An 18576-nucleotide genomic window follows, 5' to 3' on the forward strand; every position below is an offset into this window, starting at 1 on the left:
TGCATGTCTGATTTGAAGGTATCTGAACTTCTCAGTCTGCGTCATTTCGTAATGTGTTTGAAGGTGGGAGAAGTCTACCATTTTCCCTCTCTTCCACAGGTCGCCCACCACCGAGATACCTATAGTATCCCAGTTCCGGAATCCCGTACTGTTGCGAAGGGAGCCCAGCCTGTAAGAGTCCCAAAGTGGTGTCATTAATGTGATTGTCCCAGAGCATTTAAGACGCCTATTTGCCTTGTACCAAAGTTGAATAGTGTGTCGCGTGGGTCCGAGTAGGTCTGGGGGTACACGGCGGCTATAGAGGTTACCCAACAGTCCCTTACTCTCCAAGCATGGTCTATCCGCCATATATGCCGGTTCGGTCTGTGGGGCATGTAACCAGTAATTTATCTGTTTAAGATGGGCCGCCCAGTAATATAATTCCATGACGGGAAGCGATATTCCCTCATCGTACCAACTCTTTGTCAGCTTAGCCTGCGAGATACGAGGTGGCCTCCCATCCCATAAAAGGTTCGAAACGGTAGTAGCAATGGTCTTGAAGTAGGAGTCAGGAACCAGAAATGGCGTATTCTCGAGGACGTATAAAAATCGCGGGAGTGCCATCATTTTGTAGAGGGCCGCCTTACCCAGAAGTGTAAGCGGAAGAGTCCGCCACACCTTGACGTCACGCTCAAAGCGCTCTAGATGGGGATGAAGATTTAAAGTGGAAAATCCAGTGAAGTCAGACGTTATATAAATACCCAGGTATTTAAACGTCGCCGCGGCCATGCGTAAGGGGCAACTCATGGGTAGAATAGGTGGAGGGCCGGTCAATACATGAAGAACAGATTTGGACCAATTTATTGTATAGCCCGACACCCTACCGAACTTTTCACAGACGTTCAACAATTCTAGGATGAATTTCCTGGGGGAGGTGAGGTACAGCAGAATATCATCCGCATACAAGGATATGCGGTCCTCCCATGTATTAGTCCAGGAAAGTCCCTTAATGGAGGGTTCCCATCTGATCCAAATGGCAAGAGACTCCAGGATCAGTGCGAAGAGCAGCGGGGACAGTGGACATCCCTGCCGCGTACCTCGACCAAGCGGAAAGTCTCCGGAGATACGTCCATTGGCCGCCACGTGCGCCAGGGGCTTACTGTAAAGGAGGCAAATCCAGGCGCAGAATTTCGGGCCAAAGCCCATGTGGCGGAATACCGCAAACAGGTATGGCCATTCCACGGTATTAAATGCCATAGTGGCGTCTAAGGAGAGAATGACTGCTGGCTCCCTAATATACTGTGCGCGCGCCAGAACCGCATAGAGCCGTCGTAGATTAAGCGCCGTGCTGCGGTGTGGCATAAAGCCAGACTGGTCCGGATGTACTAAGGAGGAGAGGTGAGGGGTCAGCCGCTGCGCTAACAGTTTGGCCAGGACTTTGGGCTCGGCATTTAACAGGGAGATTGGGCGATAGGACGCGCAATCCACCTCTGGCCTACCAGGTTTGTGGATCGCAACTATTGTGGCGAGTCGTTGGTCCCTCGGAAGCTATCCCGCTTCCAGACTTTCAAGAAACATTTCAAGCATGAAGGGAGCAGATAACTGGGCAGTTCTTTTATACAGTTCTACCGGGAATCCGTTAGGGCCCAGCGCCTTACCGGACGCAAGTGAGTATGTCGCGGTCCGCAGTTCTTCTATGGTAATGTCCGCCTCTAACAGGAGTGCCGCCTCGGGGGAAAGTTGAGGGATAGTGAAATCCTTAATATAGTCATACGCCTCTGCAGTCGTGTAAGTCGCTCGAGGGGCATACAATTGCTCGTAATGATCAGCCAGGATGTCCACTATACCATCTGGTTCCGAGACCATGGAGCCCGTGGGGAAGAGCAGTTGCATTATAACCCTGTTCGCTCTTTCCTTCTTATCGAGCCAGGCTAGCATCTTACCCGCTTTATCTCCTAGTTCGTAAACCCTATGCCTAGTTGCCTGGAGGCGCACTAACGCAGCTCCCCTGTGACATGCCACATAGTCATTTCTATTTTTGAACATTAATTAGGGGGCTGTGATGTGCATGCTAAAAACCATTGTCCTGTGAGTTTTTGTGCTACTGGCTCCTTTCCCATCTTGGAAAACCGTAGCTAGACGGAAAAGTGCTTCGTGTTTATCTACTGTTAACCACAGTTTGTCTCTGCATGCATTATAACCAGCATATATCAAAACAAAACTGAGGGCCTGATTTAGATCTTGGCAGACGGGTTACTCCATCACAACGGTGACGGATATCCCGTCCGTCGAAATATAAATCCTGTAGGATATAATGTGATTTATATTTCGGCGGACCAGATATCCGTCACTGTTGTGACGGAGTAACCCGTCCACCAAAATCTAAATTAGGCCCTCAATGCGGCTGGCCCCACACTTTTCGGGTGAATGAGAGATGCATTTCAGTAAATATTTTGACCCAAACCCCTGCCACAACAAAGTATGTCGGCAGTCATGGGTGGAGGAGAGAGACGTTTTAGAGCCAGTCGTCGTCTTATGAGCCCTCTGATACAAAGTCAGTCTCTAAAGCTGAAGTATTTGGTTCACTGCCAGTATTCTGATCCTGTGATTTTTTAATAATCTATACTTGTGATGACTTGATCTTTTAATGGCCGGATTTTGTGGCAGTCTTGTGGTCACTCTTCAGGAAGTGAAATAGTACTAATTTGATCTGCAGTGGAAAATGTTGTGATAGCTTGAACTTGTGATTTTGAGTTTCTCACCCAGTGATAGATTAATCATGTGCTAGTCTCATCTCAGTTAAATCTCTGGAGCAGAGATAGTCTGATAATAAGATTGTCTGATTTGTCCCCATCTCATCTGTATCCATTTCCTCTAGTGAGTTTCTTCTCCAGATTTTATATATTTTTTTATATTAGAAGCTTGTGACAGTCTGAACTTGAAATACTTGATCTTTTGATGGTATTGCCTTATTAAATTGGCCTCAGGTTTGGGAACGAGAGGTAATCTGATTATACAACAATCTGTAAATGTGATTGTCTAATTTGTAATTGCACAATATTCTTATATGATTTTTCAATAATGTCACAGTCTAATATTGTCATTTTCCCAAACATAACTCCAATGAGTTAATGCCTTGAAGTTTTTTTGAAGGCGTTAATAAAGGAAGTAAGGTCATTTTTCAGTCAATGTTCATCTACACTCAGTTTCTGAACTATGTGGATATTTTAAGTCTATATGTTGGTTGTTTCTGACCTTAACATACAATGTGGAGAAATGTCTATGTTTTAACAAGCTAAGCTTCCGCTTCTTGTACGTTACCTGTTGTTGTCACTCCGGGGATGGTATCGGCAACTAGGAAGAGCTCATCAATGGGATCCACCAAGTGCTTGATATTGATTTTCCTTGCATTGTAGTAATTACCATCAGCAGCCATTCCTGCACGTTCTATCGCCACCAGGTGCTGAAACCTGGACTCGATAAAAGAGAGAATTCATCCAATTGCAGTTGACTGTATCCCACGTTTAGTATATGAACAGTTGTTAACCAAGGTAGCATAACATTTTGGCTGGGTGGTTGTGTTCATCTATCTGTTTTATAGAATGGTACTTGTTAATGCACCAATTATATCAACCGGTAGAAGTTTGATGGCATTAAAGCCAACATTCTAGATCACAAACACCAGAACCTAAAGGGGTCCTACAGTACATATGAAAGAGCATTTCTGTTTACCTAGTTCAGCATCACCAACGATTACAACAGGCAATCTAGAATGCTCCTATGATTGGTGATGTCTGCTTGGGTTTTGAGGCATATTGTGATATTCTTCATCCGGTGGCCCCTTTAAGTATCCAACTTAGGCACTCATTCTAAGTGGGGCAGAGCAGCTTTAACAGGGGTGGTGTATAGGAGGATAGTAACCGAATGTCTGATTTTAAGTAGCCCGGTGTTCCAACAACCAGAATTACCTGATTTTATCAGGTACAAATTGTAGGAAAACCTCCAGTAAGCTGTTGCAAAGGAAGTGAGCAGACTCAGGCTGGGCCCCACCCAATCCCCTCCCAAAGATCCAAGGGAACATTAAATGTATACCCAGCAGCTCAGGAGTACTGCCATGCTCCTCTGAAGCCCTCCCTATGCAGTGGCCTCCACCAAGCCACCCACTGTGCCCCCACAACTCATTTACATTTGCCACCTACCCACTGCAGGTGGTAAACAGGAGCTGAAATCTCTGAAGTCTGGAAACCCTGCTATCTTTGACCCAGTTATATTGTTCACTGTCTGCTGTGTTTGTTTGTGAAGGGCTGGACAGGGAATTTGATTATCACAGCTTGGGATTTTCGAATGAATAATGCAAACCTGGCATTACTTATCAGACCATATCATTTTACTCTCGTCAGGTTGCAAAAAGAAGGTTCTCAAATGGACTATACAGTAACTCAATTGTATTGATGGATGTGTGTAAAATGTGGTAAGAAGCATACATAGCCAAAGTATTTGATGTAAATTGTGTAAAACAATAAAATGTATGTTTTGAAAAAAAGGTGAGCCATAGACAAACATAAAAACACCCCCTACCTCCTAAAGCCTATAATAAAAAAACAACTCCCTCCAAAAGCCCATAATAAAACAACCCCTCCTGCCAAAAAAGCCCAAAATAAAACAACTACACTAACATTCGAAATAAAATAAATGGTACTTATCAATGGCTGTCCGCCCTCCTCGGTGTTCTGAATCTGCAGTAGGCTGTGGCATGAGTAGAAGAGCTCCCCTAACCAATTCAGACACTGTTCTCATGCTATTAACCAACATGAGAGAAACACCAGGATTGGATGGAGCCGGTTGGCTGGATGCTCCTTCAAGCCTTGGAGTCCTGTGCTTGCTTTTCACCCAGCTCTCTAACACAGCTCGGGATGAAGGGCTTCAAAGTCCACGTCAGGCTGGCCGCTGCAAGACAACTGGCCAAACGGACATGCGCACTTTGGTCCGTCTGGCCAGCCACTGCTCTAGTCCTCATGCGGCACCGGAGGACACGAACCGCATGTCTCTCGGCTCGGGGCACATGGGGCAGGCTGGCGGCTGTGGAGCGCACATCAGTAAAAAATCAAATGGCAATGAAATAATTTCATTACTCTTTTATTTTTTTTATGCACGGCTCACAGCAAGGCGACGCCCCCCACTCTCATGTAGAAACCACCATGGTAGACACAAGAAGCAACTCTACAGCAATGGGTATTCACCCCTCCCCCAAGGTGTAGCTGAACCCAAATTACTACTCAAAATAAGAACCCTAATCCTTGCTATACATTTATTGCACACTCTACTATTTGTGGGGCGCCACTGATATCAGGACTTAATAATTACTCAATTCAACGTTACTCAATTTTATCAAAATCAGAGAGACAAAAGGACTCCCACCTGGGAAAAAGTTAAGAAGTTTTAAGGTGGACAGATGTCAAGCTCAGAAAACAGAAAAAAACTGTTTGACTGACCATACGGTGCAGGCCAGGACAAACAATCATCTAGTGTCCGTTTTCTCACGGATCAGTGACAGAATATCTACAGTCAAAATATCGAGATGACAAAATATCGAGGTAAAAATATCGACTGCAAGAATATCGACTTCCTATCTCCAAACAGGTAAGTACAAAAATATCGACTCCAAAATATCGAGTGTAAAAAATATACTGTCAAAATATCGAATGTTGTCTTAAAAGTAATTTAAAAGTAATATAATAATAAATAAAATTAATTTTAACTTATTTAAAATACTTAAATAAACGTAAAATTAAGAAATAATTACTGTAACTTAAAAAAAAATTATTTATTTTTAATACATATATATATATTTAAGTTCAGGGATTACCCAGCATGGGTGCTGAAAAAAGCAAAAGCTAAGGCAGATGCAGTCACACGCAGCGATACATTGGTGGAGAATACCCCAGATGATACCACACCAGGAGACAATGATAACACCCGACTCATCTTGACATACAACAGGGAGTCTAGACAGATCCAAAAGATTATTGCCAAAAACTGTAATATATTGAAAAGTGATAACACCATAGGGGATTTAATCCCCGAGAAACCCAGTATTACATACAGAAAGGGCAGGAATATTAGAGATCTTTGCGTCCGCAGTGACATCACGGATTACCCGGACAACCGAGGCCTCGGCTTGAATGGGTTTTTCCCGTGCGGCCACTGCAAAGCCTGCAAACACAGTACCCTTGTCAAGAACATTGAATACAATGGTATAACAAAAGAGATCACCTAATTCCTCACCTGCAGCACCATGTTCGTGATTTATGTGATAGTCTGCCCTTGCGGTTTATGGTATATTGGCAGTACCACTGCTCATGCCAAAAAACGCATCCTGGAGCACTATCGTGCCATCATCCACAAAGATGCCAAATATCCGGTGGCGAGGCACTTCAGTGACAATAATTTTTCCAACCCAGCCCTCATGAGATTTTTCATCTTAGAACAAACCAACAAGAACCCGAGGGGTGGGAATAGGGTGCTCAAGATGAGACAAATGGAATCGAAATATATCATCAATTTCCAAACTAAGGCTCCAGGGGGCTTGAACCACGACGAGGAACTGGCAGTCCACTTAAAAGACGATTATTCATAATTGTTTATCATTCGGTAATATGCCAGTATAGATGTACATATGTATATATACATTCAAACGTTCATGGTTATTAGTCGTACTCTTCTGTCCATGCATTATGAGCTTGTTTATTTTTTGCATGCACATCATGTTGTCATGTTTTATTTTAAACTATGTTCTTTGATTTTACAGGAGCACAACAGGGATAGGGGCCCTTCACTGCACTGTGCACCAAGCCCTACGTCATTCATGTTCCTGACAGCACCTTAAGAGCACGCTCATTTTGGGCAACACTTAGAGCAGCAAGACATCTCAGTGGGCACTGGGTTCTGTTGAGCCCTCAGTTCTGTTTTTTTCGCCACCTGGACCTTTGTCTACCAACGCATGAAATTTGTTAGGCACCTCTACATTTTGCGACTGCTTCAATTTCAGGGTATTTTACCTGGCAACCGTAACTCGACCACAGGGTACTAGCAACAATTTACAGCTACCCTTGCGGCCGTCTGACACAATTCCCGCTTATCGATTTTTTTCTGGACAGGTTTTTCACACGATTTCCTATTCCAGACATGAAATTATTTATTTAATGGCCTAATACCCATATTTGTCTGGCATCTGCAGTTACATTTCCAAGAACTTTGTTCCTCTATTTTGTTTTGATTATCAATGAGACTATAGACTGACATGCCATGAACTGGCAACGTGAAACATTATGCCAGTGTTTCCGTGTTTGAACATATCAACCATGTGATAATCTATTTGTGTCTGAGAATATTCTCTTTGATTTATGAAGCATTCATGATTGTGCATTATGTTGGAAATGAAATTTTATTTTTCAATTTTCTATGGCGGTTATATGCAACTTGGCGAGCAACAGGTACACGAAACGTTATTTGACCATTACAAGATGGCCGCCGTTGTTTTGACTGAGAACTCAGTCCACTGTTTATGTCTTTGTGACTGCTCTGAAACTTTATTTAAAACTTGCATGCATTTGATGTCACTTACGTGATCAATGCTTCGTGGAAGCCGAAACATGTTGTAGGTGTTTAATAAACACCTTTGGATCTTGCTGGCTTGGCGTTGTGTTTTGGGTCCCAGAGAGCGTGTGAAAACTTGTTGGAACTGTTGGATTTATTTCGATTACCGGTGCGCTCGGCCGGTATACACGCCACCTCCCCCGGGGCTAGGCAACCTGAAGAGCAACGTTTGGGAGAATGTATATATATATATATATATGCAGGTTCACAGCGTGTAGCCACAACAGCTACGCAAATGCACTCTCCTTGACAACGAAAAGGTAATCAATCCCAATCTTGTGTGTGCATTTCAAAAGTATTTATTCTCTTAGTTGCAGCATCGTGAAAATAAACACGGAAATAACCCAACGCGTTTCAGCGACAACTTCGCCTTGGTCACGGGTAATTGCAATGTCAATCTTCCAAACAATAAATAAAGTTTCACATGAAAATGTGCCCAAAATAAACAAAGGACTCAAGACCCTAATATAGCGGCCATCTTAGAGTGTAGTATTAACATCATTGTACCCAACGCATCCGCTTATACAATCCAAAAACTTAATAACTAAAGACAATCCTGTCATATAAATCAAGTATTAAGGTAAATTTAAACATTTCATGAAGGAATTTCATTTGTAATTTTATCAAACGGAAAATGTGGCTTGTAACACAATGCATAAACTGTCACCACAATAAACATAAGTTTATGTTCAATGAATTAACCAACTCAAGTGAGCTAATCTATACAAATGTGTGGTCATTTTCTTAGTCTGTAAATAATGACCTCCCATGTAGGAAATTTTGGTCTTAAATCCACACATTTGTGGTTATTTGCGCAGTTCATTATTTGAAAGAATCTCAAGTGAGAAATTATAGTCACAAGTCCACACGATCTTCAGTACTCAACACCCCAGTGAGGTTTCCTTTCTTTTCATTATGTTTCCATACCTGAAATGTAAAAAAGTGGGTCAATCAGAGCTCTTATATCTCATATTTCATCATATAGGTCCTATCAGGGTTATGGGTCTTCAAAATTAGTGTGTATAAAAGTGAAACAATTAACAATGATTAAAATTAAAATCAGCAGAAAAGCAGTTAGTCGACTTCAGGTACCATCAAATGCATAAGATAATCCAATGTTAATTTACATTACGTTACATAGGCAGGTCTTACATCATATTCACACCCTCGAGTTGTTACTCCCCCAAATGCCATTTCATCTCTTCTTCAGAGTTCAATCCTCTCGGCATCAGGGTGTCCAATTCGAGTATGTACCTATTCTCCATCTGTCTGAGTTTGCGGATTTTATCCCCCCCTCTTTTCATAGCAGGGAGTTTGTCAATCACAAAAAACCTCAATAGGTTTCTGTTGCTCTTATGGAGCTCCTCGAAATGACGAGCAACTGGGGAGGTTTGATCTTTATTATCAATTGATCTCATGTGCTCCAGGACACGTTTCTTAGCTGGGAACATTGTGCTACCCACATATTTCCTGGAGCAAGGACACATTAGTACGTACACACAATACTCTGACAGACAAGTAAGATGTTTACTGATAGTTTTCTCTACAGCTTCTACTGGGAAAAAGAGTTTCTTGATGTTCTTGCTGTACCTGCACGCCTTGCACTTCATACAGGTATAAAAGCCAATCGGACAAGGGGGGCAATGTTGTTTTAATGAATGTGGAAGACTATATCGAAGAGGGTATGAAACAACTAAATATGAAAGATTGCTATGAAATATCTTCGCTCCAGTTAATTGAAAAGAGTAATAGCACTTACCATGAGATGTTAAACAATTGGCGGTCAGATGGTATTATTGAGTGGGAGGAATACTCTTTTTTGTTAAATCGTCATCCTAAAATAGCAATTTTATATTTACTGCCTAAATTGCACAAGAACCCCATCAAGCCCCCTGGCAGGCCAATAGTATCTTCGATTGGTTCTCTTTTAGAGAACACGTCAAGATACATCGATTTCTTCTTGAGACCCTTTGTTGAGAGTGTTCCTTCTTATCTTAAAGATAGTAGGGATTTCATCAGCAAACTGACAAATTTTGCATGGCATGATGATTACATCCTCATTTCACTTGACGTATGTAGTCTCTACACGTCGATCAGACATGAGGATGGAATGGAGGCGTGTCGGAAATTTCTGAGCTCGAGATCAATTTCATATTTCTGTCATACGGAAATGATCATGCAGATGATAAAATTTTGTTTGGAAAACAATTTTTTTGTTTTCAATGAGAAACATTACCGACAAAGGCAAGGTACGGCGATGGGAACTTGTTTTGCTCCCAGCTTTGCCAATCTTTTCATGGCGGGTTGGGAGCAGCAAGTAGAAAGGACTCATCCGATGTATCGTGGCCATGTCAAATTATGGCTGCGATATATCGATGACTTGTTCATTATCTGGGAAGGTTCGCAGAGGCAGGCTGAGAGTTTCATTGAGGATTTGAACAAAAATGATTTGAATATCGTTTTGGATGGTCAGATCCATGCAGAAACTATGGTGTATCTGGATTTACTGGAAAAGGTACGGGAGGGCAGACTATCAACCAGTCTATACCGCAAAGAAACTGCCGGCAATACTCTTCTGCACGCGGAGAGTGCACACCCTAAAGCCCTAATAAAAAGTATTCCGTTTGGTGAGTTCCTCCGGGCTCGGAGGAACTGTAGTATAGATGACGATTTTAAGAATGAAAGTGACTGTATGAAGGAACGTTTCTTTGAAAGGGGATACCAATCCTCAGTCATAGAGACAGCACTGAATAAAGCCAGTACTATCAGTCACTCCTCTTTGTTGATTGCCAAAGAAATCCCGAAAACCATTGAGAAAAATGAGGTGATTAGATTTATATCTACTTACCATACAAGATCTTGGCAGATACAAAGGAGCCTTAAACGTCACTGGAATGTCCTGAAAACTGAGCCTACTCTAACGGATGTTTTGGGTGATAATCCCAACATGACGTATAGGAAGGCTCATTCGCTGAAAGATAAACTGAGCAGGAATGACGTGAATACTATTCCAGTGAAAAGCAAGGATATTCAGGGCTTTTATACCTGTATGAAGTGCAAGGCGTGCAGGTACAGCAAGAACATCAAGAAAGTCTTTTTCCCAGTAGAAGCTGTAGAGAAAACTATCAGTAAACATCTTACTTGTCTGTCATAGTATTGTGTGTACGTACTAATGTGTCCTTGCTCCAGGAAATATGTGGGTAGCACAATGTTCCCAGCTAAGAAACGTGTCCTGGAGCACATGAGATCAATTGATAATAAAGATCAAACCTCCCCAGTTGCTCGTCATTTCGAGGAGCTCCATAAGAGCAACAGAAACCTATTGAGGTTTTTTGTGATTGACAAACTCCCTGCTATGAAAAGAGGGGGGGATAAAATCCGCAAACTCAGACAGATGGAGAATAGGTACATACTCGAATTGGACACCCTGATGCCGAGAGGATTGAACTCTGAAGAAGAGATGAAATGGCATTTGGGGGAGTAACAACTCGAGGGTGTGAATATGATGTAAGACCTGCCTATGTAACGTAATGTAAATTAACATTGGATTATCTTATGCATTTGATGGTACCTGAAGTCGACTAACTGCTTTTCTGCTGATTTTAATTTTAATCATTGTTAATTGTTTCACTTTTATACACACTAATTTTGAAGACCCATAACCCTGATAGGACCTATATGATGAAATATGAGATATAAGAGCTCTGATTGGCCCACTTTTTTACATTTCAGGTATGGAAGCATAATGAAAAGAAAGGAAACCTCACTGGGGTGTTGAGTACTGAAGATCGTGTGGACTTGTGACTATAATTTCTCACTTGAGATTCTTTCAAATAATGAACTGCGCAAATAACCACAAATGTGTGGATTTAAGACCAAAATTTCCTACATGGGAGGTCATTATTTACAGACTAAGAAAATGACCACACATTTGTATAGATTAGCTCACTTGAGTTGGTTAATTCATTGAACATAAACTTATGTTTATTGTGGTGACAGTTTATGCATTGTGTTACAAGCCACATTTTCCGTTTGATAAAATTACAAATGAAATTCCTTCATGAAATGTTTAAATTTACCTTAATACTTGATTTATATGACAGGATTGTCTTTAGTTATTAAGTTTTTGGATTGTATAAGCGGATGCGTTGGGTACAATGATTTTAATACTACACTCTAAGATGGCCGCTATATTAGGGTCTTGAGTCCTTTGTTTATTTTGGGCACATTTTCACGTGAAACTTTATTTATTGTTTGGAAGATTGACATTGCAATTACCCGTGACCAAGGCGAAGTTGTCGCTGAAACGCGTTGGGTTATTTCCGTGTTTATTTTCACGATACTGCAACTAAGAGAATAAATACTTTTGAAATGCACACACAAGATTGGGATTGATTACCTTTTCGTTGTCAAGGAGAGTGCATTTGCGTAGCTGTTGTGGCTACACGCTGTGAACCTGCATTCTATACAGGGTAACCTTTGCCCCTGGCTTTGCACCGTTGTCTTGGTGTCCCGGCATTTTTTGTGAAGGAAGTGGAACTGTATATATATATATATATATATATAGTGCAACAGTAGGGAAAGCGTTGAATAGCGTAGGGGTAAGAATTACTATTCCCACTCCAGAGACTGCACCAGTAGGGAAAGCGTTGGATAGCGTAGGGGTAAAAATTACTATTCCCACTCCAGAGAGTGCAACAGTAGGGAAAGAGTTGGATAGCGTAGGGGTAAAAATTACTATTCCAACTCCAGCGAGTGCAACAGTAGGGAAAGCGTTGGATAGCGTAGGGGTAAAAATTACTGTTCCCACTCCAGAGAGTGCAACAGTAGGGAAAGGGTTGGATAGCGTAGGGGTAAAAATTACTATTCCCACTCCAGAGAGTGCAACAGTAGGGAAAGCGTTGGATAGCGTAGGGGTAAAAATTACTATTCCCACTCCAGAGAGTGCAACAGTAGGGAAAGAGTTGGATAGCGTAGGGGTAAAAATTACTATTCCCACTCAGCGAGTGCAACAGTAGGGAAATCGTTGGATATCGTAGGGGTAAAAATTACTATTCCCACTCCAGAGAGTGCAACACTAGGGAAAGCGTTGGATAGCGTAGGGGTAAAAATTACTATTCCCACTCCAGAGAGTGCAACAGTAGGGAAAGCGTTGGATAGCGTAGGGGTAAAAATTACTATTCCCAGTCCAGAGAGTGCAACAGTAGAGAAAGCGTTGGATAGCGTAGGGGTTAAAATTACTATTCCAACTCCAGTGAGTGCAATAGTAGGGAAAGTAAATACTTCATATATAAATATAAATAACATAAATAGTAATACCAATTACAAATTAATTAAAATATTTTACAATTGTATAAAATATATTAAATAATTAATTAAAAATACAAATAAAAATTATTTAATACTAATTACCTACTAATACTAATTAATTACCTATTAACAATAAATTAATTTACAATTTAAAAAGTAATCAATTACATTTAATTACCAATTATATTTAAATTAATTACCAATCAATAATTAATTAGCAATTAATTCTAAATAAATACCAATAAATTAAATAACATATTTAATTGATTATAATTAAATTACTTCCCACCCTATTCCCCTACAAACCCACAACAGAAAATAAATTAATGAAATTAACATATTTATCAATTAATCAATTAAAACTAATTACCAATTATATTTTAATTAATTACCAATTTATAATTAATTAACAAATAATTCTAAATAAATACCAATACATTAAATAACATATTTAATTAATTATAATTAAATTACTTCCCACCCTATTCCCCTATAAACACACAACCCGCTACAGAAAATAAATTAATAAAAATAAAATATTTATCGATTAATCAATTAAAATTAATTACCAATTATATTTTAATTAATTACCAATTAATTAACAAAATTCTAAATAAAATAACATTTAATTAATTATAATTAAATTACTTCCCACCCTATTCCCCTATAAACCCACAACCCGCTACAGAAAATAAATTACTACAAATAAAATATTTATCAATTAATCAATTAAAATTAATTACCAATTATATTTTAATTAATTACCAATTAATAATTATTTAACAATTAATTCTAAATAAATAAAATAAAATATTTAATTAATTATAATTAAATTACTTCCCACCTTATTTCCCTATAAACCCACAACCCGCTACAGAATTATATTACACAAAAATTAAACATTAATATTAACTTACCTTAAATTCGATATTTTTGTTGTCTACATTCTGTCTAGTCGATATTATGTCCATTCTATATTTTTGATTTGATATTATTGCTATTCTATTCGATATTATATTTTTCTAGTCGATATTTTTGTAGTCTATATTATGTCTAGTCGATATTATGTCTATTCTATATTTTTTACTTGATATTATGTCTAGTCGAAATTAAAAACTCGATATTTTGACTATTTACCTTTTCTCACATGATAAAGTGAGTTCATAGACATACCACTCCATGCTTTCTTTTTTTACTTTTAAAATACATCTCTGGAGTGGTGGTATTGTAGTGAATTACGAAAATCGCGTAACTCCCGAACTTTGCATTATGCAAAAATGTCTTGAAATTTCTCATTACACAATTTCACATCATTTTTTTAGTGACAGGGAGTCCCGAACAAATCTCCTGATGGTATCTTGTGCTCCTTGATACACTGTGTGCACTTGTGAAGAAAGACGCAAGAGATAACAACTAACTTTTCATGGTATTTTGCACACAAAAAAGTCATTTTGCATGACCTTAGCTTTCAAGCACAAGCATCTTATTACAACTGATTTGGTTTTAAATGGCTTCGTTTGGGAAAACAAAATAATTAAAAAAAATAGTTACCTTGTATGGGTGTGGTCTCATTAAAAAAAACTATTTTCAAACATGTAAAGTACATGTTTAGGAAGGTGTTCTTGGTCGCCCCCTCCTGAATATAGCCTGATAGCCTGCTGCCGAGGACGGTAGTTAAAGGCCTTTGTCCCTATTTATAGGCCCATGGTGAGGGGCTTATTACGAGGAAGCGGGCATTTTACAATCGATATAGCCCAAGCCAGAAGGGCTACAAGGCTATTAGAACATTACACCCACTGAGGGTCTAATGTTCTAAATTAAAAAGGGAGAATCAGAAAGACAAACATTGGCATGTTGGAGCAGAAAGGTTATGCCAGCCATTATAAGCCCTGAGTCACTTCATTGTCACTCTACATAATTAATTTGGCGGACTCTTGTCACATAATGAGCAGAAAGAGAATTTGAAAAAGAGCACTATTATTTAATCAATTTGCCTGCTGCAGCCAAATTCCTTAAAGTGGGCATGCTAAGGATCGACTTGTCTTTGTGTTGGGACAAGACCGGCTGAAGGGGACTTGAATTTTAGAAGGTTCTGAAAGTGTGACTTTCCGAATTTTGCATTGTAACTCAATTATATGTTCTGAGAGCCCTTTTCTTACACATCAACTAATTCTCATTTTCATTTTCACTATTTATAATTTGAGTTAATGCTAGGCGCCAAGGCAGATGCTAGGATTCTCATTGCCCTATGCCAAATGTCAATTTGCCACTGTCAACCCCCCATGTACCTATGAATTAGTGCCTGATTTTAAGGCCCGTCTAGTGCCTCCTCTCAGTGCTGCAGCGTCCTACCAGCCTGGCCTCTAATTCATCACTTAGTGAACAAGAGCCATGTGGTGACAAAATATATACATCAAAACCATTTTTTAACTATATTTTGTTCACCACTTATAGTGCAGGATAGAAAATGGCACAGACACATGATGAAATAAATTGAGAAAATGTTTCATAATTACCTGGGTGATGCAGGATCCCCATCCTTACAAAGAAATCTCAAGGCAGACTTTTCATCCTCGTGCTGATAAAACAGGAGAGGGACCGCAGCCTTAAGGACATCTACAACAAAACAACACATTGTACAGTACGTGGGTGGTGTCTTAGTTGTATTAAAAGGCCATTAAAAGTTCAATTAATCTAGAACATGATTCTGGGATAAAATCGCCAATATTAAGAAAGCTGCCAACATCCTCAATGGAGCACTCTGCCTTGATTCAAGATGCATTCAGCGAAAAATGTACAAGTCACTCACTTGTAGCAACTCTGGTACACATAGTCCTACATCTGGGCGATGTGTGGGACTTTCTTTCCTGTCTTAAATCAGATTATTTAGTGAACAACAGTAAAATCAAGCTTTGTAAGCATGTTTGATGAGTAGCCACACTTGTGTCTGAAGCCACCACCTTATGGTCCATATCTTCAAATTAAATGCATATTCCTTTTTCTCAATACATATTACATATTGTGTACACATTTAACTAAAGAAGGGGGCTGGTGAGTGTGTTCCTCCAGAATGAAGCAGAGCTACAAAATAAGAAGTACAGAGGTCACTGAATGTGAGGAATTTGAACTTATGCCTAGTTTCTCTAAATTTCTGGGAACATTTCCAAGCCTATCAGATGGGAAGAAATGCTAAATACATTTTGGAAAAACAGAAAATACCACATTTTCTGCCTTGAGGGGATGTCGGGAGGGAGTCCCTAGAGCCCTTTTCAAGGGAGCACCCTCAGAGGATGCACGGACTGTGTGCCACCTCTTTGTGGCACAGTCAGTGCACCTCCCGACAGGGGAGCTGAAGGCAATTGTTTCCCTCATTAGCATTGGGCCATGGCTCATGCTAATAAGAGAATATCCCCTTACGATAGCGCTGGAACTATATTGTGCGGCAGTGCTATCCGTATCATTGAAGGGGCTGCAAAAGCGTCTGTAGCCCATCCTGTGATACCCAGGTGCCAGAGAGAGCAGAAAGCAGGTGCACACAACCATTTTACCCCCATGCACTTTAGGTAGCACAGCCCAGATGTTCAGGTTTTTCATCTTCTGCAATTCTGTTTAGATCGTGGGATGAGTGCCACTGTTTGTTGATTTCAAACATTGTAGTAATATTGTCATTAAATTAAAAAAAAACTCATTCTCTCGCCGATGCAAGTGCAGCTTTGAGAGTTGGAAAGACTGCCTCCGATTCGAAAACACTGATGTGACTGCAGATAAAAGATGGTGGATCTGCAGAGGACCCAGAGTACCTTCTAGGCCACATCAGGGTACTCTGGTGATACAGGATCCTGAATATAACAAGAGGAACAGGATGCGAATAAGGAGATCATCTTTCAATGAGTAGCTCTCCAAACTCAACCTCTTAACTTTAGTGATAGGAATAAGAAAATATTGAATGTGTCTTCTACTGGTTAATCCTCATGATTCTGGCATTGAGACAACTGTTTCTGGGTCTGGTGGTTTATGGTACAAGACAACTGTTTCTGTGTATGGTGGTTCATGGTAAAGGTGTGGGGGACCACACAGGGACAACAAACATCAAACTCAGACTTTGCTGAACAAACAGGCTCAGGTAAGAGCAGGGTCTGAGGAGAAAGGATTTGGTGAATAATTCATTCATACATGATCCATTAAAGAATCACACTCCAGTACTACACTACAGTAGAGAGACCTGTTTGGAAAAGGGGAAGAGAAACACCTATCAGTAGCCAGGTTTCAGCAATGGTGATGTTTAAAAAAGTTAAGCAGTACAATAACTGTAAGTTAGATTGGAGTATACTATTGATATGTTTTTAGCTTCTTCACAAACTTTTCCTGCTACTATTATTCCTTGGCTGACTGCTCTCTAAATTGCTAATGACAAGGAAATGTTTTCTGTAACATAAGCAATTATGAGTTACGCTGATGGTAACAGCACATACGTAAATCAGATATTTTCAAATGTAAACTGATCAGTGCCTTTTCATGTTATCTTGCATAACTTTATATAGAAGAATATAGTCCACAAGAGACACCACTCTGGATAAGAACAATCAATAGACATAATTACTATTTAAATCCAGGAAGAACAACACTCTCCAGTTTCTGAATATTTCAAACCCAACTCAATAAATGCTCACTCGGGAAGTTTCTTCTAAACTTCAAAGATTTGCACTCAAGAGACTTCGATAGGGAAGTTTGTGTCCCAAAATGAAAATGGCATATGAAGGATATGTCCACCAGGACAACTGACACTTTACCTTAAGAGGGTCACCAGAAGACCTCTCCTATCAAAAGTCTCCTTGAAGGAGACCAAATTCTACTAGCACTTTCCAAACTGAAGAGGCAGTGCCAGCAACGTGGGCCGCATACATGGAGCCAAAGAAACAAGCTGATTGCAAAGCAAGAGTCCTAAATACTGCATCAATAAAATCTGTGTTAGCCGCCACTAAACTGCGAATCACTGCAGACATTCAAGAGTCACTATTTATCACTTCTGTGTTCTCGATTCTGCTGCTACAGTGCTATCCCTACTTTCCAGTTATTTCGCTGTGCATACGTTTATTAAGGGCTATAATGACCAGATATAAATGTTGCTCTTTTTATGTTTCACAAATCAACATTTAAATGCCTGGGACCATATGATGTACAGTGTTCTAAGTTCTCAATGGGTTTGTGCACCCATTTCTGAACCCCTGGGGCACTGTGGTATTACAGAACAGGCATTGCCACTTGTGTTGACCCTTCTGTAATGCAGATAGCACCGAAAAACATACAGTGCAGGTGCTATTTTCAGAGGGTGTTCCCTCATTTGCATGGAGTCATGGCCACATCAAAAAGATGGAAACGCTGTGCATATGTGCACGTGCCATATTATGGACACTCAGCAGAGGCAAAAGCCCATCAAGCTTGAACGCCAAAAAAAGGTGGTGTTATGTTATGTTATCAGAAGCTTATAAAGCGCACGGTCACCAAAGGTTTCATGGCGCTGATGCTGTGTAATTGCGTTGCGTACGGGTTGTTAGTAGGCCTGTTTAAACAACCACGTTTTCAAGGCCCTTCTGAAACCTAGTAGATTGTCACTGCTCCTGATTGACAATG

At 40.1% G+C, this 18576-nt stretch overlaps 1 protein-coding gene across 2 annotated transcripts in view; it reads right to left on the bottom strand.

The window, feature by feature from the left end:
- The window catches only part of DGLUCY (D-glutamate cyclase), a 277127-nt gene that overhangs the window by 17419 nt on the left and 241132 nt on the right, over positions 1–18576 (bottom strand). For both annotated transcript variants that reach the window (XM_078660051.1, XM_078660050.1), the window contains exons 9-10: positions 15462–15561; positions 3301–3449 (exon numbers count right to left, since the gene is read on the bottom strand). In XM_078660051.1, the coding sequence (XP_078516177.1) occupies positions 3301–3449; positions 15462–15561 (249 nt within the window). The remainder of the gene's footprint in view (positions 1–3300; positions 3450–15461; positions 15562–18576) is intronic.

This window comes from Lissotriton helveticus, chromosome 9 (genome assembly GCF_964261635.1).
Source record: "Lissotriton helveticus chromosome 9, aLisHel1.1, whole genome shotgun sequence".
In the NCBI taxonomy this organism is placed as follows: Eukaryota; Metazoa; Chordata; class Amphibia; order Caudata; family Salamandridae; genus Lissotriton; species Lissotriton helveticus.